Here is a 20,580-nt window from a genome sequence, read left to right as displayed (position 1 = left end):
TTGTATACAATCTGAAGGAAACTCATGATAAAAATATTAAGCACATTAATGCTTATCAACCTTTTATCCAGTAAACACTGCTTTAATTTTGTTTGCTGATTAGTTCTGTCATTTAAGAAATGCAGAATATTTTACAATTAAATAAAAATAAAACCTAAGAGTTATGACAGATTACACTAACCCCCGTTTCTTTTAAAATATATTATTTATTACCACAAATTAGAAAGGTGGTTTCACTGGGTGGATAAAACTTCCCATAATTAAGACTTTTGAGAAGTTCTTTCAAACTATCTTTAAAATCAAATGCGGTATTTTCGTGTGACTATTTTCAGATCCACAAAGAAAAAGGCTGTAAGATGTTCCAATCATTAATTCTAATGTTGTTCATACTAAGTGAAATATTGAGAGAAAATTAATTGAAATGATAAAACTAAAATGAAAACATTTACATTTTTGGAAATACTACCACTTTCCATGTGTGTATAAAATTCAGATGGATTCTAACATTTACAGTTGTCATTTTGCTGAAATTTTAATGTAAATGAAATATGAGAAAAGTTGTAATAAGAACTCATGTGAGTCAAGTGAGGCTTACTTTACTTTGTTGGTGTCTCAACCTAAAGGAGCAAATCTTGGTTTATTTGGGCACTTAAAGCAACCTTCAAAGAAAATTATTATTCATCTTGAAACAACTAACATTCATTCTGGCTCCATCTCTATTTATTTTCAGATGACTGTTATTTGTACAACCAATAAGCACAAAGTGTAGAAAATACAGCTGTAACGATTTTTCAGTTTCTGCAGAGAGGGTACATGGCCTTGGTAGCTGCCGACTGACCCCAAACTACTTTAAAATCATGCACTTCATTTGAAATGTAAATTTTAGCCCTGAAAAATCAAGTAGCAACTCAAAGCACTAGAGATTTGTCACCCTACTGTACCTCTACTATTTGTAATACTAAATAATCTTATGCAATTCCCCATCAAAGTAATATAAACCACAATAAAAAACAGAAAAATGAACCAATCTATTATATTAATATAGCCACTACTAGCATTGCTTCAATTCACTTCATTTTTTGTATATATGTATTTTTATTGAAGTATAGCCAGTTTACAGTGTTGTGTCAATTCACTTGAAGTGTAATTTGTCTTTTTTTATTTTATTCAACACATCATAAGCATTTTTCAATACTAATATTGTCTTTGTAGCCATCATTTAAATGGCTGAATAAGGTGTTATTAAGTGGCTTGGCCATAATTAATAATTACTTAACTATATCTCTATTTTAGATGGTTATGTATTTTAAACCACCATAAAACATGCTATAATTACCATATTTACACATTTTGTTTTTCCTATATTTGGATTTCTTTCCTTGGAATAAACTCTTCAAGTCTTATTAAATACTTAACATTTCCAAAGCTCAATATATACTTCCAAATTGCTTCCCAAAATGCATTAATAATGTATGAGAGTGCCACTCCACCTTCACCAATGTGTATCAGTTGTATGCTCACATTTTACTAGGCTTTGTAGAACATGTAGGCTTTGGTTCACGTATTGAAACAAGACTGTACCTAAGATACTAATTAGCACCGTCTAACTGAACCACTAGATGGAGCTAAAAATATAAATACATAGTCATATCTCAGTATCGTTGGGAAAACGGTTCCAGGACCCTTCCTCGGACACCAAAATCTGAGGATGCTCAAGTCTCTTACATAAATTAGCATAGTATTTGTAAATAAGCCACATATGAGCCTCCCATACTTTAAATCATCTCTAAACTACTTATTATATCCTATTCAATATAAATACTATGTAAATAGTTTCTGGGGGATGTGGCAAATTGCAGTTTTGCTTTTTGGAACTTCCTGAAATTTTTTTTTCCCAAATATTTTCAATCAGAGGTTAGCTGAATCCATGGATGCAGAACCCACAGGTATGGGGGAGCCCACTGCAATAGTACCAATATTTCTTCTACAACACTATTCCCGAAATACTATAGCGAGTTTTCATTTTAGTGATAGTTTTTTGAAGCATAAAAGACAGAACTTTAGATTGAACTTTAATAAGCTGGAATCAGATTTATGAAATCTGTTCATGGAACAAACTAGATTTTTCTCAAAATTTATATGTGTTTCTATCTTTCCCATCTTGAATGAGAAACATAATTGAGATAATTTTTAGAGGCAAGAACCTCTCAAAGAAGCCAGTAATGGGAGCTGTGCCAGAGAAAGAGTAACACCTTATTTTGGTGGGTTTTTTAAGAATATAGTTTTTAATTTAATAAGGCATTTTATTTTTATCACAAGAACTGCAGGAAATAGAAGAAAATCTATGGGACAATGGTCCAGAAACCATGACAACTTTTAATAAGTTAGGCAAGTATTAACTTACAAAGGACCAAAGGACCTAAGATTATACCAGCTATTGGGGACTTACAGCTCAGGAATTCCAGAACATAGCTCTGAATCCTGGATACAATTTATTAAAATATTTTTATTTTTATTTTTAAGGAGGGGAGGTAATTAAGTTACTATTATTTATTTATTTTAATGGAGGTACTGGGGATTGGACCCAGGACCTCATGTATGCTTGCATGCATTCCACCACTGACCTATACCCTCCCCTAATCTGAATCCTGAATACAACTGATATACTACTACTTCTCATGATAAACACCTTTTCTCTCTTTATCTTTCAAAATCTAAAAATCTTCTGCCCATCAGCCTTTCCCTAAAACACACACACACACACCCGTATAATGACTTAAAGGAAGGAAATGAATTTGGGGATTCTGGTTCTATTCTCTAATATATCTGACAAAGAATTTTTAAAAAAAGATACATCTAAAAGTAACATTTGCAACCTGACTTCACTTATGTAGAACTGGTTTTTACCTTCTGTCCCCTAGTAGTCTTCCATCAATCTATACAGTTCCAGGAACAGGATATATGAGTAAAGTATATACTCCAGATCCTGTGCCCTCGCCTCTCTCAGCCAGTTACTGAAGTTCTTCTTCACTATCTGAGTTTTTCTCCAATCTCTTTAGGTAGAACTAGGTACACAAAACGTGAAGAACCATGGAGCCAAGAGCTATTCTCTCCCAATTCAACTGTCTTCACATAACTCCGTACCATTCCTCTAGCACTTACTACTTAATTATATTCACCTGATGTCTAGAATTCATCAATTATAAGGCTCATTACTGAATCAATAATTTTAAAGAAAAGCATTACCAAAACTAGAATTAAGGAAATATGGTATTGTGAAAATAATTAATGCTACCTCTGTCAATATGAAAATGTACATATAAAACGGTTCTTATAAAAGTAAATACTAGCGCAATTACCTTTCCTCTATAACTTTTACCTTTTGCTCTAAGAGTGCCCTGCGGAGGGAGACCCTCTGTTCAAGCTCGCGAAGCTCTCGATCATGTTGTGCCTCAGCTTGCATCTTGATTTTGCTCTGATACGCATTTAACAGCTCCAGTTCCTGCTGTAGCTGCATCTTCAAAACCTGGCACTCTGCTTCTTGTGCTTCATCCAAACGCAGCTGAAAGAGAGGAAAATAAAAAGATATATTCTACTGTAAGCTATCTATTCATGACCTACAGAAAGGAGATATGAGAGAAGACAGACTCCTTTTTTGAAGAGTACACAATTGTTCACATTTGTATCTTAGAGTAAGCATATTTGAAAAAGGAAGGCACAGTAACCAATGATGGTATTACGAAGGTAAAGCTATCATAAGCTATTTGGAGGATGCCTGAACAATCATATTTTTCTCAAGAAAAATCTAGAATCTGATTAGGTGGTGAAACTTTGAATCTCTTCTCCACAATGGATATAACTTAACAAGGACCAGCAAACTACAGCCTCCAAGCCAAATCTGAGTGGCTGTTTTAATTAATTAATTAAATAGTCCACTAGTTAAGAATGGTTTTTACATTTAAAATAACACATAAGCACTTTAGATAAGTAACCACATAATATCCTCAATTTTGCATCCTGGCCCCCAACACCTAAAATATTTACTATCTGAGAATTTAAGAAAAAGTTTGCAAAACTATACAGAAAATATTTTGTATTTGCACTCCCTAAAATGTGACTGTTTGGATTACCAATACAGTACTACTTTTTGCCCACTGCTTAATAAAGCTGCTGCTCTAATCCTCATATATGCTATATATGCTTTATATATGCAATATGGGATACGTGCTAAACACCTGAGAGGCACTGGCAGAGCGCTTATTTAGAACCTTATGTCTAAATGTATCAGTGAGAATTCTATATACATCATGACTGCTTCCAAGCAATGCTGAGAACATGAAAAGTACAGACCACCACCACTTATCTCCCAAGCTGTAGGAGAGCTGTATTTCCAACTAGTATTTTAACTACTGGGATTTCATTCAGGTGGTGGAAGGAAAGGGACACTAAATTTGTTTTGCTTAAATAAAACAAACTCACAGCTTGTGTGGAGAGCATTTCATTAATGCTGTGGTCATACTGTTCAGCCAAGATGGCTAATTTCCGGGTCTGCTCCTCCTTGAGCCGCTTCAGAACAGCTTTGTGCTCACTCTTTGGTGTAGTCTCCAGGAGGTGATTTCTTAATGCTTTGTACTGTCTGGTTTGGATTTTGCAGGTGTCCTGAAACTGCTTTTTTATTTGTAGTTCTTTAGACTGGGAAGGGAAAAAAAACAGATGCATATAATTTTTAATGTGGTATTTGGTATACTTTATGCTTCTATGAAAATAAGGCTAGTAGGACAAAGGGAGGAAAAATAAAAAGGTCAGATCATAAGGTTGAAGGTACAGTACTTTTGTACTTGGTTATTAGGTCAAACTATTGGATTCTATGTATTTTTATTTCATAAACACTAATTTAACACATTAAAATATCAAGAACTTCATTTTTCATAGGAATTCAAGTAATACTCATTATTTTGCTAGTAAATTTAGTTATGAGTAAATATTAAAGTTAGCTTTGATCACTCTGCACATTGATGACAGAATATTAAATTTCTTCTCATGCATTAAGTATAGTAGATATAAAAGTAGTTTATTGGCCAGACAATATTTTATTAGATCTCTGAGAGAAAAAATAAGCATATTTACTGTTCCTTATCTGAGACATCTTGCTCCAATTTCTTTCAATGATAATCTCAACTCCAACTACATAGTCTATGATAGACCCTACAAAAGTAGGGTATTAGTAGTTGACTATATATTGTTATTATAATTATCTTTTCTTTAAGGGAATAAAACATGTAAAGACATATTTATTAAGGTTTTACTCTTTAACACCACAAGCAAAAATCTGTAAGTCAGTCAAGTCAACCGATCCTTCAAAGGTCAAACAAAAGTTACGGGGCAAAGGAAGGGACAACCATTATTGGTGTGATGATAACAGATGCGAACTAATAAAAATTTCTGAGATAAAACAATTTTAAGTTCAGAGACAAAAGAGGTTTGGATTTAGTTTTTGGTTAATCACAGGTTAGTTATTCTATGAATTCAGGCTTTAACAAAATTTGATGAGATATATTTCTATAAGGTATACTGGTCAAGCCTATAAGTGAGAATTTACTCATGTACTATACTAAGGCTACAGTTGAAAATTTTTTACCTTAATATAAAATGACAAGATATTGATTGGTTGATTTAGTGTGCAACAAATGCATAGATGACCAAAGTAACACACTTGTCAAGGAAGTAGTTGTTCGTCCTCCTGCCACCCCGCCAATACTACATCAAATATACCCTTTCCATATTTTACACCAACCAAGGCACTGGTTATCATCATATATCTTTATCCTATGAAGGGTCAAGAAACGTCTAGCCAGAAACAGAAACTCTTAGTTTAGTTATGCTTAGTGGCACTACTCTTAAATACTGTCCTTGGTTAACAAAATTCTTTCAAGTTAGCCAGGAATGGGACAATAACATTTAGACATTCTCTTATTCCTCTGTATAACAGCCTCCATTCTTTTAGAAGTTTTTATTTTTAAAATATTGTGCCAAGAAAACTGTAATCATTCCATAACACTAGTGCCAAGAAAACTGTAATCATTCCATAACACTAGCCTAATGAAAAAAAAAAAACCTCTTTGAAAATAACTTTTTCAACAAGAATACTTGTACCAAGAATAAACTATCCTTCAATGCCTGACTCACATTAGAGCAAGGTGAATGTTAAGTTACAGTTGTTTCTACTCACTTAACACTGACAAAACATCATTTGGATGGCAGATGAGGGAAGAGCAGAGTAGGCAATATCCAACCCATTCCCTTAGACACGGTACCCCAATCCCCCCAAATCCTAGTCAACTTACATAAATGCTAAAACTGAAGTCCCCATACTCCCCGTTAAAGTCTTAGAGAAAGTTGTAAGAAGCAATTATTATTTAGGTAAATAAAAATGAGATAACTTGGTGTTAAAATCAAATCAGTTTTGTTCTACTTGAGTAAGCAGAAAGAAACATGTAACTAAGAGGAACATGGTGATTTTCTTCCCTACTAGAACAGTGGGGAGGATACCACTCAGTGGTATAGAGAGCATGCTTAGCATGCATGAGGTCCTGGCATCAATTCCCAGTACCTCCATTAAAAATAATAAACAAACAAACCTAATTACCTTCCCCAAAAAGGAAAAAAAAAAGCCTTTAAAAAAAAAATTACAGAATTCTCTCCTTCATGGAAAATCCTGAGCTCCTTTGTCATCAGAAGGAGGCATTCTATTCCAAGTCTGACTATAACTCTGAAACATTATTACTTCTCTACACTTTTTGTATACTATGTATGAAAATCACACTAGTGTTTACAAGCTTTCAAACTGAAAGGGCAACAGAAAACAGAAAGTAATGGTTAAACATCAAACAACTCTATGCCAAGCCCTACAGAAATGCAATCATATCAGTTTTACAGTACGACTACAGAAAACTAACAAGCTTTCAGTTTGTTTTACTTCTGGGTACTGCTGACTTTAAGACCATAATTAATTTCACAGACATGTTAATTAAAAAATCTTTTGGTGGGAAACTGTCTACTCTGTAGCCAAAAGAGTATATACCTCTCCACTACAAAAACAAAATAAATTGGAAAAACCATTATGAATTACAATTTTCTAAAGGTTATGTGACTAAAAAGGTTATGTGAGTGGTTAACATAAGCTACTCTGTAAATGTTAATCACCTGTTCTGAAAACAGGAAAGTGAAATTTTACTTAGGTTTACAAGGAAGGGGTAAAACAACTTTGCTTCTATACTTTGTTCAGGACAGCTTATTTGAATGGAGTCAAGCAGGAATTGAAAATACCAACGGGTGTGGTATACCTTCTAGATTTTGACACAGATTATTCCTGTGAATGAATTTCACTTCTCTCCAGGGCAGTTATTCAGGCAAGACCAAGAGCTGTTTTATAGTTTAATTATTAAATACTTTAAAAAAGAGAGTAGGGTTTTAAAAGGAAGTACTGTGGGACCTGGGCCTTACTGGATATAAATAAAAGTTTAAAATGTGCAGATACGTACTGATTAATTTAGGTACTAATATGGACGACAGCCTATACAGTAAGCAGTTTTTATTTTGTTCATGAAGATTCATAGGATTATGCTCTTTCAAATATTTATTACAAGTTATAAAACTGGATATTTCTTGGAATTGTTAACTCTGGTTAAATTTGGTGGCAGAGGCTGGATGAGGTGGCCAGAGGGACATGGGGAGGGGGGAAACCTTTAACTTTATAGTACACTTTGGTGTCTTTTGATTTCATGTGAATGAATTCCTCTATACAAAGCAAATACAAAAGTTCCTTGGTATTATGTATCATCAACACTTGTCTCTCCTTATTTATTTAGGGGCAGGCATATAACAACTTGCTCCATTTTGACGTGTTAATTAAAAAATATATGCCCCAACTATCCATGTCACGGTCTCACTTAACACTACCAAACACATAGAGAAAATAAGCAGAATGAGAGTAACACTGTGATGATTCCACCATTCCTCTTAAGATGAGTAGAAAGAGGGGAGGGAGAGGGGGTTAAAAGGCATTTTTCATTCCACTGGCTTCTGTACTGATTAGGAACTTACCATCTTTTTTGGATACAAATCACATTGAGAGCAAATAAGATTCCAAAATTGTATTACTTGGAACACTAGAGAGAAGCCAATAGGTTAGCATGTTAACACATAGACTGTAATATTATCAGCGGACATTTGGGTACATTAAAATAAGAATTCTGATTCTTATTTATGGCACTTCCCATAGTTAAAATTTTTGGGGGTGTGGGGAATCGCTCAGTGGTAGAGTGTGTGCTTAGCATGCAAGAGGTCATGGGTTCAATCCCTAGTATCTCCATTAAAAAAAAAAATTCGAAAAATGAAAAAAAAAATTTGGGAGGGTCATCTACTGAGAAATACAAGAGCAAAAAGTGAGTAGCTACAGAAACGCCACATTAAAACTAATCAAACATGCTTAAAATGAAAAGAAAAAAGTTGATTCAAATTCTTTATGATGGACATTTGTCTTAGACTTTTGCTGCTGGATGCCTTTCATCTCTTTTCCCATGTGTCAAGAAGCTTATGCTAAAGTTACCTTCAGACTCTTAGGTTGTTGTCGAACCTCCATGACATGCTTTCGCCTTAATTCTCGTTCTCTTCGCTTATTATATTCCAGCTGGTTAGTAAGCTCAGTTTGATGCTGCAATCTGATCAACTCACAGCGCATCTTCTGAATTGTGTTGAGGTGGCGGAACTCCAGTTCTTGCATGGATTCATGCTGTCGCAGCAGCATGGCATGCTCTAAGTCCTTTTGAGTCTGCCTCTTATTTAATTCCTAATCCGTAACACAAAAGACAAAGGTATAATTCATTGCTGTACAATGCCAGGGAAAAAAAGTCCTAAGAAACAGACTAGCCAGCAAATAGATGTAATCCTCTAATTCAATAATGACTGCATAGTAAATTTTATGATCTTTACTGTAGTAAATGAGCAATTAGCACAAATTTCCTTATTCTATTCATTTTCTATTCATTTATACTATTTTATGCAATAAGACATATCAAATCTATCTTAAGAGGCTTAATGTCCTTCTTTCTTTCCTTCCTTTACTGCTTCCTAATTTTGTATCTGAAGAGGACTCCTAAGCCATCCTTTGAATTTCTTCAGAGTATCCTATTCAACTCTAATTACATGCAGTATACCAGTATGGTGTAGTGGATAAGAACATGAAACTCTAGAGCTAGACTGCCTGTGTTCTAAATCCTGGCTCTGCTACTTACGAGCACTAAGTCCTTCAGTTAGTTACTTAAACTGAAACTGTGTTTCAGTTTCATTACTTTTTAAATGGAGATAATAACATAGCTATTTCATATATTTAATGTGAGGATGAAATTAGTTCATAAATGTAAAGTTCTCAGAATAATACCTAGCACATGATGCTCAATAAATGTTATAATTCTTTTTTTTCAGATTAAAAAGAACAAGTGTACAACACACACACACACACACACACACACACACACAATGTGCAAGTCAGACCTGCTCCCTCTGCCTCTGCAAACCCCTTCTCCAGAGGCCAACAGTTTGGTGCAAATGCTTCCTAACCCTCCCCATGCTTATCATGAAACATCTATTATACAAAACTGTATAGTTTTGAAACTGAGTAACAATACACATTCTAGACATGTAAAGTGTTTTACTTATCTAAGAATATAATGGACATAGATCTAGATCAGATCAGTATACACAGATCTTTTTTTTGGTAAGTTTCATAATAAATATCTGCTTTGAAATACCAGTTTTCCCTTTTTTTTGCTTTATAAGCAAATTTTCATTAAATGTCTATGCATGATACATCATATAATCATGTTATTATTTCTTTATGATAAGAGTTCTAGAAGTGGTTTTGATGGGTAAAGAGCATATGTGCTCCAAAAGGGCAGTATCAATTTAAACTCTTATCAACATTGCACATTTCCTCATGCCACTATTTCAATGTTACCAATCTTTTAAAATGTTCTTACCTAATTGACGAAACTGTTTTAATTTGAATTTCTTTAATTAGTAGTGAATTTGAACAACTATGCTATATCTGAAGCTTATATTTTAAGCCACTTTTGGAACAAATTCATCTGTGCTCACAGGTGTACCTAATAATGAGAATATTGTTTTCACTGGAGAGTTTCTACATTTGCCCAATTAATGATTATAAAAATGTGTTAAATGGTAACACACACTTCATGGCACCCATTTCAGATCAAAAGACATAAATTATCCAATTAACTTTATCATATTTAAAAATTAACACTTCTCTCATTTACAGATTTAATATTTATTTAATAAATATTCATTAAATAACTACTACGGGCCAGATACTAGGGATATAAAAACCTGAGCAAAACCCATGACTTCATAAAATGTACATTCTAGTCAGGGGGAGAGCCATCCTCCCAAAAAGTGTGTGCATGTAAGAGAAAGTGCAAAGAACATTTAAGTAAGGAGGATTTCATGATCAGGAAAGGCATTTCTGAGGAGGTGACATCTGAGGAGAGACATGAAGGCAGAAAGCAAGTCATGTAGATAATCTGGGGAAGCAGGATGCACGCTGAGGGAAGTACAAGTGCAAAGGCCCTGAGGCTGGGATGTGACTGACATATTTACAGAAAAGATTCTCATCTCAAACATACCTCCCTAACAAGGTCCTGCTCTAAGTTATGGCGCCCAAGTAACATTCTTCTCTTGAAGCGGCGGCATTCCAGCTCTAGGTATTGTCTCTGACGCCGAAGAAGATTAGCCTCCTCTTCTGCTTGGAAATGTTGTATATTCTCCTTCTGCTTTGAAAGCCACTCCTGTTTTTCCTTTTTTGGAGTGCTCTGGTTTTCATTCAGCTCCTGGCAACATATAAAACAACTCATTTCAAAATACATACAAAAAATTAACTATATGAATGTACCAACCTTTATCTGGTACATTTAGATAAAAGTACTTAATCTGCGTCCTTTCTAATGCTCAAGATAGGGCAATGACCTTAAGGAGGTAGGTAATATCTTCCTTTTCTTGAGTTACCCGTGAAGTAGGACAGGAAAAGAGAAATACACACTAGAAAACATGCATGCCTTTTAGCTTTACACAGACACATTTATGATTTATAGCTTTAAAAGCACACAATATTGTTCAATCCCCAGTACTTTCATTAAAAACTAAATACATCTAATTATACCCCCCCACACAAAAAAATAATTAAATAAAAAAACTTTTTAAATTAATGTACATTTAGGCTATGAAAGTGTAGAGTAACAGAATCAATTACAATGCCATTGCCACCCTAAGTGCAAAATAAAACAATTCATATAGCTGAAGTCCCTCCTTGTCACTATCTTCCTGTCATTTTTATCATTTCCATGCATGTTTTTATACTTTTACCACATACTTATCTAAAAACATAGTATAGGTTTGTCTGCTATTAACTTTCAATGATACATGCTCTTCCACATCTTGTTTTTTGTTCTACATTGTTGTTTTGAGATTTATCCATGTTGAAATACGTATGTATATTCAGTTAATTCATTTTGCTGCATGTCATTAATTCCAACATGCATAATTTTCCCCACATTTTGACATCTTTGAAATTGTGATGCATCTTAAAGTCAGTGTCTTACCCTTATAATAAGTATTTTTAATTTTTTGTTATATAAATATATGATTATTGAATAAGCCAAAGTTACTGTGTGTGAAAAATTGTATGAAAAAGCCACACTACTTTATCAATTCCTTTTCTGACAATTAGGTTATTTCTAAATTTTGTCACTACATACGGTGAAGCAGTAAGCATTATTTTACCTGTTTCATTGTACTTATGTGTTAGAGTTTCTCTAGGCAGTATATGTACGTGGGAGAAGGCTTGCTAGATTATAGACTACATCCCTTTTCAGCCTTGCTTTCTAAAGTGATAGTACATCTTACCCTATGTAGTCTGTAAGAGTCCATTTCCCTACTCCTCTTCAACATTGGGTATTGTCCTATTTTTTGTCAGCCTGATAGGTTTAAAATGGTATTTTACTGGAGTTATAATTAGTATTTCCTTATTACTAGTGAAGTTGAGAATATTAAAAAAAATCTTTTGGCTTGTATTTCCTTACCTGTGAATTGCTTGCTTATACTTTCTACCTATTTTTCTACTGTGTTCTGCCAAACACAATATGACTTTTCTGATCTTTTATCAGTTACATATATTGCCAATATCTTCTGTGGCTTATCTTTATTTCTGGTATCATTTGATAAATAAAAAAATTTTATATTTTAATAAAGTCATATTTTTCAACTGGAAAAAAAAAGCACACAATCTTGGTAAATGAAGTGTAATACATCTTTCTTTAAATCCTTCCCAAGAAGGGACAGAAGGCACTTCTCTCAGGTAAAGATAATATATGTGAATTAAACTATGGGCTAAAATTCAGCTATGTGTCACTTCTTGGTTTTTGACATTCTAAATATTAAGTTTCTGGCAAAATTATGAATGGACTCAATATAAAAAAACTGGAAATTAAATGAAAAATCAACAAAATCTTGGGAGAATAGAGATATCCTTTATGAATGCATTTAATGTTTTGCATAAATAACTACTGAATAAATCAAAACCAGTGCTTCTCTACAGCATTTAAAATATTATCTTACAAAGGGTGGGGGTATAGCTCAGGTGGTAGAGAGCATGCTGAGCATATAAGGGGTACCTGGTTCGATCCCCAGTACCTCCATTAAAAAAAAAGAAATGAAAATGAAAATACTACTTTACAAATGAAAATGCATTTATATTGAGCAAGATGACAACATACTGACGATGCACTCAATGAGGCAAACTCTAGGATGATAATTAATACTAATATATTTTCCACCTAAAAAGCATCAACACTGCACAGGATAAAAACTAGCTATCTTTTCTAGGTATAAGATAATTTTTCAGAGTCTACTAACCTTACAGTCCTTCCCCTGTTTTTCAAGAAAGAGATCAATTCTTCATAACTTTAGTTCATAAGATATTCAAACACATCAAAAAAAAAAAAAAACCTCACATAAGTTAATAGTTTTTAATTTAAGGCTACATACACACACACACACACAATGGGAAGAGATGGATAACACAGGTACATACATAAAGAGTCATCTGGGTATTTTTTGCAAAATCTTTTGCCAAGGACCTTTTCCACCAAGCCTCTAGTATGTCCCTTCCTCTATGCTAAAAATTATTATTTTAAATGAACATGCACACATAAACACATACAAATCTGGCTTCTAAAGGAAAATGAGTTTATTAGTTGGACTACATGTTCTATGCCTCAACAATTATCTAAAGCAACATATCTATAAAATTAAAATCTCACTTCACTGGGAAAAGATCTGTAAACTGAATTTTATTGAATATTTATTTACTGTGAGGAATTCTATTTAAAATCTCTTCAAACCCAAACCCAAAGTGCCAGTGTAGAGTTTGGCTTTTGTATTAGTCATGGGAATGTACTGCAGGTTACATCCTTTAGAGTTAGAAAAATCTTGTCAATGAACCTCAGTTAGCAGAGTAAACATAGCAAGTTTTTGTGCCAACAAAATGTCCATAGTCAGACTTACATATCTGATTATAAGGCAAATTCCTACACAGACAAAAACATTACTATCAAAGAGATTACTATTATTTTATTAAAATCAATTAATTTAACTGTGCACTAATAATTAATTACATAGACTAAAAATTTCAATTAGTCTATAAAAGGGGGGTCTACATTAAGACATCATTTTTCTGTCCTGACTACTATTGCAGTTTACCTTTCAGAAACTGCCTTGGAACAAACAAAACTTTCTTCAAAGTTGGACATTTGCTTTTAAAGGAAGTTCAACTCACAGTGAAAAATATGAAAATGAATATATGTTTATTTACGTATAATTGAAGAATTCTGCTGTATACCAGAAATTGACACAACATTGTAAACTGACTATATAACTCAATTTAATAAAATAAAAAAAAAAAAATAAAAGAAGTTCAAGAAAGCAGCACATAGAGGGGAAATAAATATGAAATAATGTAGTCATAAAAAATGATCAGCATGTTCTCCTATTAAAGAACACATGATAAGCAAATACGCCTCTTATTTTTACTATATATGAAAACTAGAATAAGAACAAATTATTGTAATCTTCTGAGCCTAAAGTAAAAAGGTATGATCTACTTTTAAAAGACAGAAATGTGTCGCTTCTTTTCACAGCTCAAATATTTTATTTCTAGTGAGTCAGTTATTTAATAAGTACATAGGAAAGCTATTATAAATAAAATAATTTGTATTTTTAAGAGATGATTCTTTTTAGATCCTATTCACGAGGATCTTGGTCTGCAGAAGAGTAACTGATTATAATTAATGTCTTTATTCAAACTGATACGTGTTTAGTGGCCACAAACAATGAAAGAAAAATTTATCCTAATGGTTCTTTCAATTGATAAACATCAATGTATATTTGATTTATTCTAATGTTTATATGAGTTGATCAACCTCAATAGATAAATTTTTTCAAAATATGCACCTCCTTAAGCTGTTCTTTTCGAAGTTTATATTCTCTTTTCTGGGACTCCAAAAAGCTGTTCAGTTCTTTCTTCTGTTGGGCCTGAATATGTTGCTGAAATTTTTTCTCCTCATTGGCCATCACTTTAGCCTATAGGAAATTTAAAAAGTGGATCAAATTAGTTAAGTAGATAGATTCAAAGCAGCAACTTAATATACACCACTAAGGATATTTTCCCCCCTAAGAACAAAATCAACATAAGCATTACCAAAAGAAGAATACCCAGCAAATTATTAGTAAGTATCAGTCAGCATCCTTATTATTTGAATTTCAGAGAACCAGTAAATGGAACTCATCATTAAAATGCTGGTCTTTTACAGAGTCAAATGTTTTCAGTTTTTTTCCCACTTAACAACAACATGTCCTCCCCCAATAAAATAAAATAAGAACAAATTTATCCACAAATGTAATTAAATCATGACCTTCTATCTCTATTGACTCATATATTAAATAATGTAATACATTCATCCTCAAACTAAACCATGACCTTTAATTTATGTATTAAATAATATGAAAATGTTAAACAGTATCATATTATTTTATTTGATTATGTATGCAATACATATTCATTGTAGATCATTTAGGAAATATAGACAAACACAAAGGAAATATTTACATGATTTTAGCACCCAGAGATAACCAATATAAACATTTTGGTGCATATCCTTCCTCATTTTTTTCCATGCATACATACATTTTAAATAAATCTGTAATCATATTGTACATCCTGTTTCTTAAATTGCTCTTCTAAATATGTTAGTATCTACGTCTTTCCAAATTATTACACATACTTCGCAGAACCCCATAAGATTCTAAATATCTATACATTCTTTCACCAAATTGTTTCAAAATCAAATATTTATCTACTCCATAAATTATTTTGCCGAATTGTCCACTATTATGAGAAAATAGTTCTTCTTTTCGGGAGGGGAAGAGTAAACAAGGTAGCTATGATAAATAATGCCTCAACTTGGACTAGTCAGACATATTTCTAGAAATTATGTAAATTTACTGAGAACCTTATATTTTACTTAACAAAGGGGACTATCAAAATTTAACTCACAGACATCAAAAACATAAGAAGAAAAGGTTTCACATAACAAGAATCCTAAAAAAAAAGTGCCTTTATCATACAGTAGAATATTTATTTGTTAATAAATAAATGGGCTAAATACTAATCTGGGGGAAGGTATAGCTCAAGTGGTAGAGCGCATGCTTAGCATGCATGAGGTTCTGGGTTCTAATCCCCAGTACCTCCTCTAAAAATAAGTCTAATTATCTTCCCCCCAGAAAAATTAAAAAAATAAAACATTAAAAAAAAACTAATCCGAATCTCTCTTAATTTATAATCACTAACATTTTCCGTATGTATTACAGTAATCTTCAGTTATTCTCTGATATTAAAATGCTGCTATAAATTTAAGAAAGGTTTCCAAAAAATACACAGCAAAGAGAATCATGAGTGATTTTTTGAGATGTAAATCACCTACTGATAGGTGATTTATCAAACTCCTCAGATAACCAGGGCACCTAGAGTCTAGAATGATTGCATGACTTACCCACTGTGACACTATAAAACTATCAAATGTCAGGAAATAATCTGTCTATTGATTCCCAGACTCAGTACTTGGTATTATACATGTTGTGTAAATGCTTCTCCCTTTCCCCAGCTGATCTGCTTAGTTCTGGGGAACAGATATCCTAACATCAAAATGTCATCTTGGTTAATTCTGAGATGGTTACAAACTAGAATAAATAAATTAATAATACTCAGTCAGCTACCTCTTTTTCCATTGCAGCCTGATGTTTCTTGACAAGTTTCTCCATTTCTGCAGCAAAATTGTTACGCTGTGTTTCAAGATCTTTGTCTAATCTGAGGCGATGTTCGTCCATCTCAGCCTTTAGTTTATTTTCCAGAGTCATCAGCTGCTTTTGATGTTGCCGCCTCATTCTCTTATAGCCAGACATCTGTTCTCTAAGCTCAGAGTCCTGCTCATGTTCTTGCATTTGTCTCGTAACCTAGGCACACAAACAATGGAGAGAAAAGAATAAAATAAAGCAAAACATTTTTCTTTCAAAAGCATTTTAGACCATTCTACTATTAACGAAGTAGGAATCAATGTAAGATATTCCAGTGAGCAGTTTCCAATTAAATTTCCAACAGGTCTTTTTTTTTTTTTTTTTTAAAGAAACAGGCAAGCTGGTTCTAAAATTTATACAGGAACGTAAAGGACCTAGAATAGCTAAAACAATCTCAAGGAGAAAAAAAAGTTGGAAAAAGCACATTTCAAAACAGTGTGGTATTTGCGGAAGGATAAGCTGAATAGATCAAAGGAACAGAATAAAATCTAGAAATAGACCCACACATACCTAGTCAATTGATTTTCCACCAAAAAGTCAAGTTAACTCAAAGAGGAAAGAAATGTGTTAGCATCAAATTCTGTTTAAACAATTGGTTCTCTGTATATAAAGGCAAAAAACAAAACCCTTGACCCCTGTATCACCCTATGTACAAAAATCAGTTTTAAAAGAATCTTTTGATATCAACATAAACCCCAGAATTATAGAGCAGAAAAAAATACAGAATGTCTTCATGACTCTAGGGTAGGCAAAAATTTCTTGGGGAGGACACAAAAATCACTGACTATTTTATATATTTTATATATATATGATTTTTTAATTGAGGTGAAATTTATATAATATAGAACTAATCATTTCAAAGTTAACAACTCAGTAGTATTTAGCATAAACACAATGTTAGACAACCATCTATGTAGTTACAAAACATTTTTATCACTTCAGAAGAAAACCCTGTACCTGTTAAGCAGTTGCTCCCCATTCTGGAAACACCAATCTGTTTTTTGTCTCCATGGATTTACTTACTCTGGATATTCCATATGAATAGTCATATAATATATCACCTTTTGTCTCTGGCTTCTTTCATTTAGCATGTTTCTAAAGTGTTGTACAGCATGTATCAGTACTTAATCCCTTTTTATAGCTAAATAATATTCCATTGTTTGCATATACCAAATTTGTTTATCCATTCATCCACTGGTGAACATCTGTGTTGTTTCCACCTTGTAAATAGTGATGCTGTGAACATGTGTGTACATGTACTTGTTTGAGTACCTGTTTTCAATTTTTTTGGATATATACCTAGGGGCAGAATTGCTGGGTCATGTGGAGATTCTATGTTTAACTTTTTGAGGCATCATTAACTGTTTTTCACAGCAGCTGAACCATTTTTACATTCCTATAAGCAATATACAGAAGTTTTAATTCCTCTGCACTCTCCAACACTTGCTATTGTGTATGTGTGTGTGTGTGTGTGTGTGTGTGTACGTAGCCATCCTAGTGGGTGTGAGGCGGCACCTCACTGTGGTTTTGATTTGCATTTCCCTAATGACTAGTGATGTTGAGCACTTTTCATGTGCTTGTTAGCCACTTGCATATCTTCTTTGCAGAAATGTCTATTCAAGTCCTTTACCTGTGTTTAATTTGAGTTAAATAGGAATTTAAAACTAAAAATTTTTAACCTCTTATCAAGACAACAATAAGAAAAAGACCAGGTAAATTATAGATGAAGAAAAAAATACTTGCAAGATATATATAAGATACAATACTTGTATCCAGACTATATAAAAGCACTCCTACAAATCAATATTAAAAATATGAATATCTGAATAAGAAACAAGGCAAAAGATTTGAAGAGACACTTCATTAAAAAAGTGACAATAAGCACATGAAAAGGTCCTTATTATGGTGACATCTTTAGTCATGGTGAAATTCCCCCCCCAAAAACCCCAAACAGAAAACCCCACCCACTATGACATTCCACTTGACACCCACTAGCTAGAATGGCTAACAAAAACAGGCTGACTACACCAAATGTTGGAGAGGATATGGTCCAAATGGAACTGCTATACACTGCAGATGGGCATGTGAAATGGTACGGCAATTTTGGAAAAAAGTTTGACAGCTTCCTAGTAAGTTAAACAGATACATACCCCAGGACCCTGCAATTCTACTTTTAAGTATTTATTAACCCAAAAGAAATTAAAACAGAGGGGAGGGTATAGTAGAGGGCATGTCTAGCATGCATGAGATCCTAGGTTCAATCCTTAGTACCGCCATTTAATAAACAAACAAATAAACAAACCTAACACCCCTCCAACCCACCTCCCAAACATACAAAAGAAATTAAAACATAATGTTCATATAAAGACTTGTATAAGAACTTTTATAGCAACCTTACGTGTAATAGCCCCAAATGGGAATCAAACCAAGTGTTCATCAATAGAAGAATGGATTAAAAAATCGTGGTATATTCACACAATGGAAAACTATTCACAGTAATAAAAAAGAATGAACTTTGATGAACACTATAGAGATGGATCTCAAAAATATTAAGCTAATCAAAATAAGCCAGACACAAAAGAGTACATTTTGTGTGATTCCATTTATATGAAACCCCAAAACAGTTAAAACTATCAACAGTGAAGAAACAAAGTGGTGGTCATCAAAGTATAGAACTGACTAAAGAGGGGTATGAGGGAACTTTCTGGGATGATAAGACATTTTAATCTTGCTTTTTTAAGATAATGGTTAACATAGTGTTGTGTATCACTGTAAAAATACTTCAAATTGAATACCTAAGATTTATGCATTTTTATCATATGAAAGAAACCCAAGGCAGAATTTAGATTGTTACAGTATACGATAATTATATTATAGCTATGCTTATCTTTGTACACAAATCTACCTACTCTGTTTTATTTGAACTAAACGGAATTACTAGGTTTAAAGATACGAATCTTAAGTTTCTAAACCTATTACCTTGAGTATCCTTAATTAATATGAGGGGGCCAAATGAGACAGAAGACTTGCTTGGGAAACATTTAACACATGCCAAATCTCAGAGATGTTTTCCCATGAGCTGGCCCCTATCCAGGTATTTATTAAAATAGTCATGAAAAAATTAAGCAATCTTTGCCACTTGCTCTGTTCACAGAGTTATTACATGTTGCAGAATAGTAGGAATGACTTGACTTACGGTGGGGGGGTTGTGTTTTAGGGCCACATGCCATTCAGATTCATGGGCCACAGCATGGGATTTATAAAATCTGCTTATGTAGTTGATAACTCATATAATCCCCATATACCTTTTTCTTTCTTTCATATTTTCTAACAGCCTACTTATCCTTTGATATCTTAATGTAATTTCTTTTTATCCCTAGTATCCTTTATTATGTTTTGATCCTATATATCGGACTGATCAGGGTTATAAGTACTCCACTATAACAACATCCTTATAGTGGGCAAAGAATCCATTTTTATTATTTGGGAAATCAGAAGAACTACATTTTGAGTGTATCAAACAGGATTACTTCCTATTTCCCAAACATTCCCCCTCATTTTGGTTATCCTGTCAATTCTTAGGAAGAAATAACATTTTTCCTTCTCTCCTGTGCTTAAAACCAACTAATTATTAAAGGCTCAAACAATTTGTTTCATAAATACTTCCTTTATGCCGTGAATCAAAAATAATCTGAATTCCTATTTAGCACCTTTATCCCTCTTTTAGCATTTAATGAACTCTAACATACTATTTGAGTATACATCTTGAAGACATTATTAGTTTAACATCTCTCAGAGTGCTTTGTATAATAACTTTCTCATAGGAGGCAGTTAATGTTTTGCAAAATAAACCCCAAATACAAAAAAAAAGATAAAATTGTATTTGAGTATAGATGTCAAGGTCCAACATGAAAATTTCTAATTCAGGGTAGTACATACCAGTGATGCAGTCCGTATAGTAGCAAAGTGTTCTCGATTACGGTAGTGTGATTTATGACGAGATACTTGGGGTGGAGATTGTGGATCCGATGCCCTTGTTCTAGGGTCTCCCTCTTCTCTGTAATTTTCTTCCTCCTAGGCAGAGAGAGAGGTAATACTGAG

General features: G+C 33.2%; 1 protein-coding gene across 3 annotated transcripts in view; it reads right to left on the bottom strand.

Annotated features, from left to right (window-relative positions):
* Nucleotides 1-20,580, bottom strand: part of TAOK1 (TAO kinase 1) — a 113,300-nt gene that overhangs the window by 11,523 nt on the left and 81,197 nt on the right. For all 3 annotated transcript variants that reach the window (XR_012499558.1, XM_074343164.1, XM_074343163.1), the window contains 7 exons: nucleotides 20,419-20,553; nucleotides 16,402-16,638; nucleotides 14,581-14,709; nucleotides 10,701-10,904; nucleotides 8,609-8,848; nucleotides 4,480-4,692; nucleotides 3,380-3,562 (listed from right to left, as the gene is read on the bottom strand). Coding sequence is in view for 2 of the 3 variants with exons in the window: in XM_074343164.1 (XP_074199265.1) it covers nucleotides 3,380-3,562; nucleotides 4,480-4,692; nucleotides 8,609-8,848; nucleotides 10,701-10,904; nucleotides 14,581-14,709; nucleotides 16,402-16,638; nucleotides 20,419-20,553 (1,341 nt within the window). In the remaining variant the exon portion in view is untranslated. The remainder of the gene's footprint in view (nucleotides 1-3,379; nucleotides 3,563-4,479; nucleotides 4,693-8,608; nucleotides 8,849-10,700; nucleotides 10,905-14,580; nucleotides 14,710-16,401; nucleotides 16,639-20,418; nucleotides 20,554-20,580) is intronic.

The sequence above is a fragment of the Camelus bactrianus genome, chromosome 16 (assembly GCF_048773025.1).
Source record: "Camelus bactrianus isolate YW-2024 breed Bactrian camel chromosome 16, ASM4877302v1, whole genome shotgun sequence".
NCBI classification, from domain to species: Eukaryota; Metazoa; Chordata; class Mammalia; order Artiodactyla; family Camelidae; genus Camelus; species Camelus bactrianus.
The sequence above is the reverse complement of the archived record's forward strand: the minus strand, read 5'-3'. Positions and strand labels throughout refer to the sequence as shown.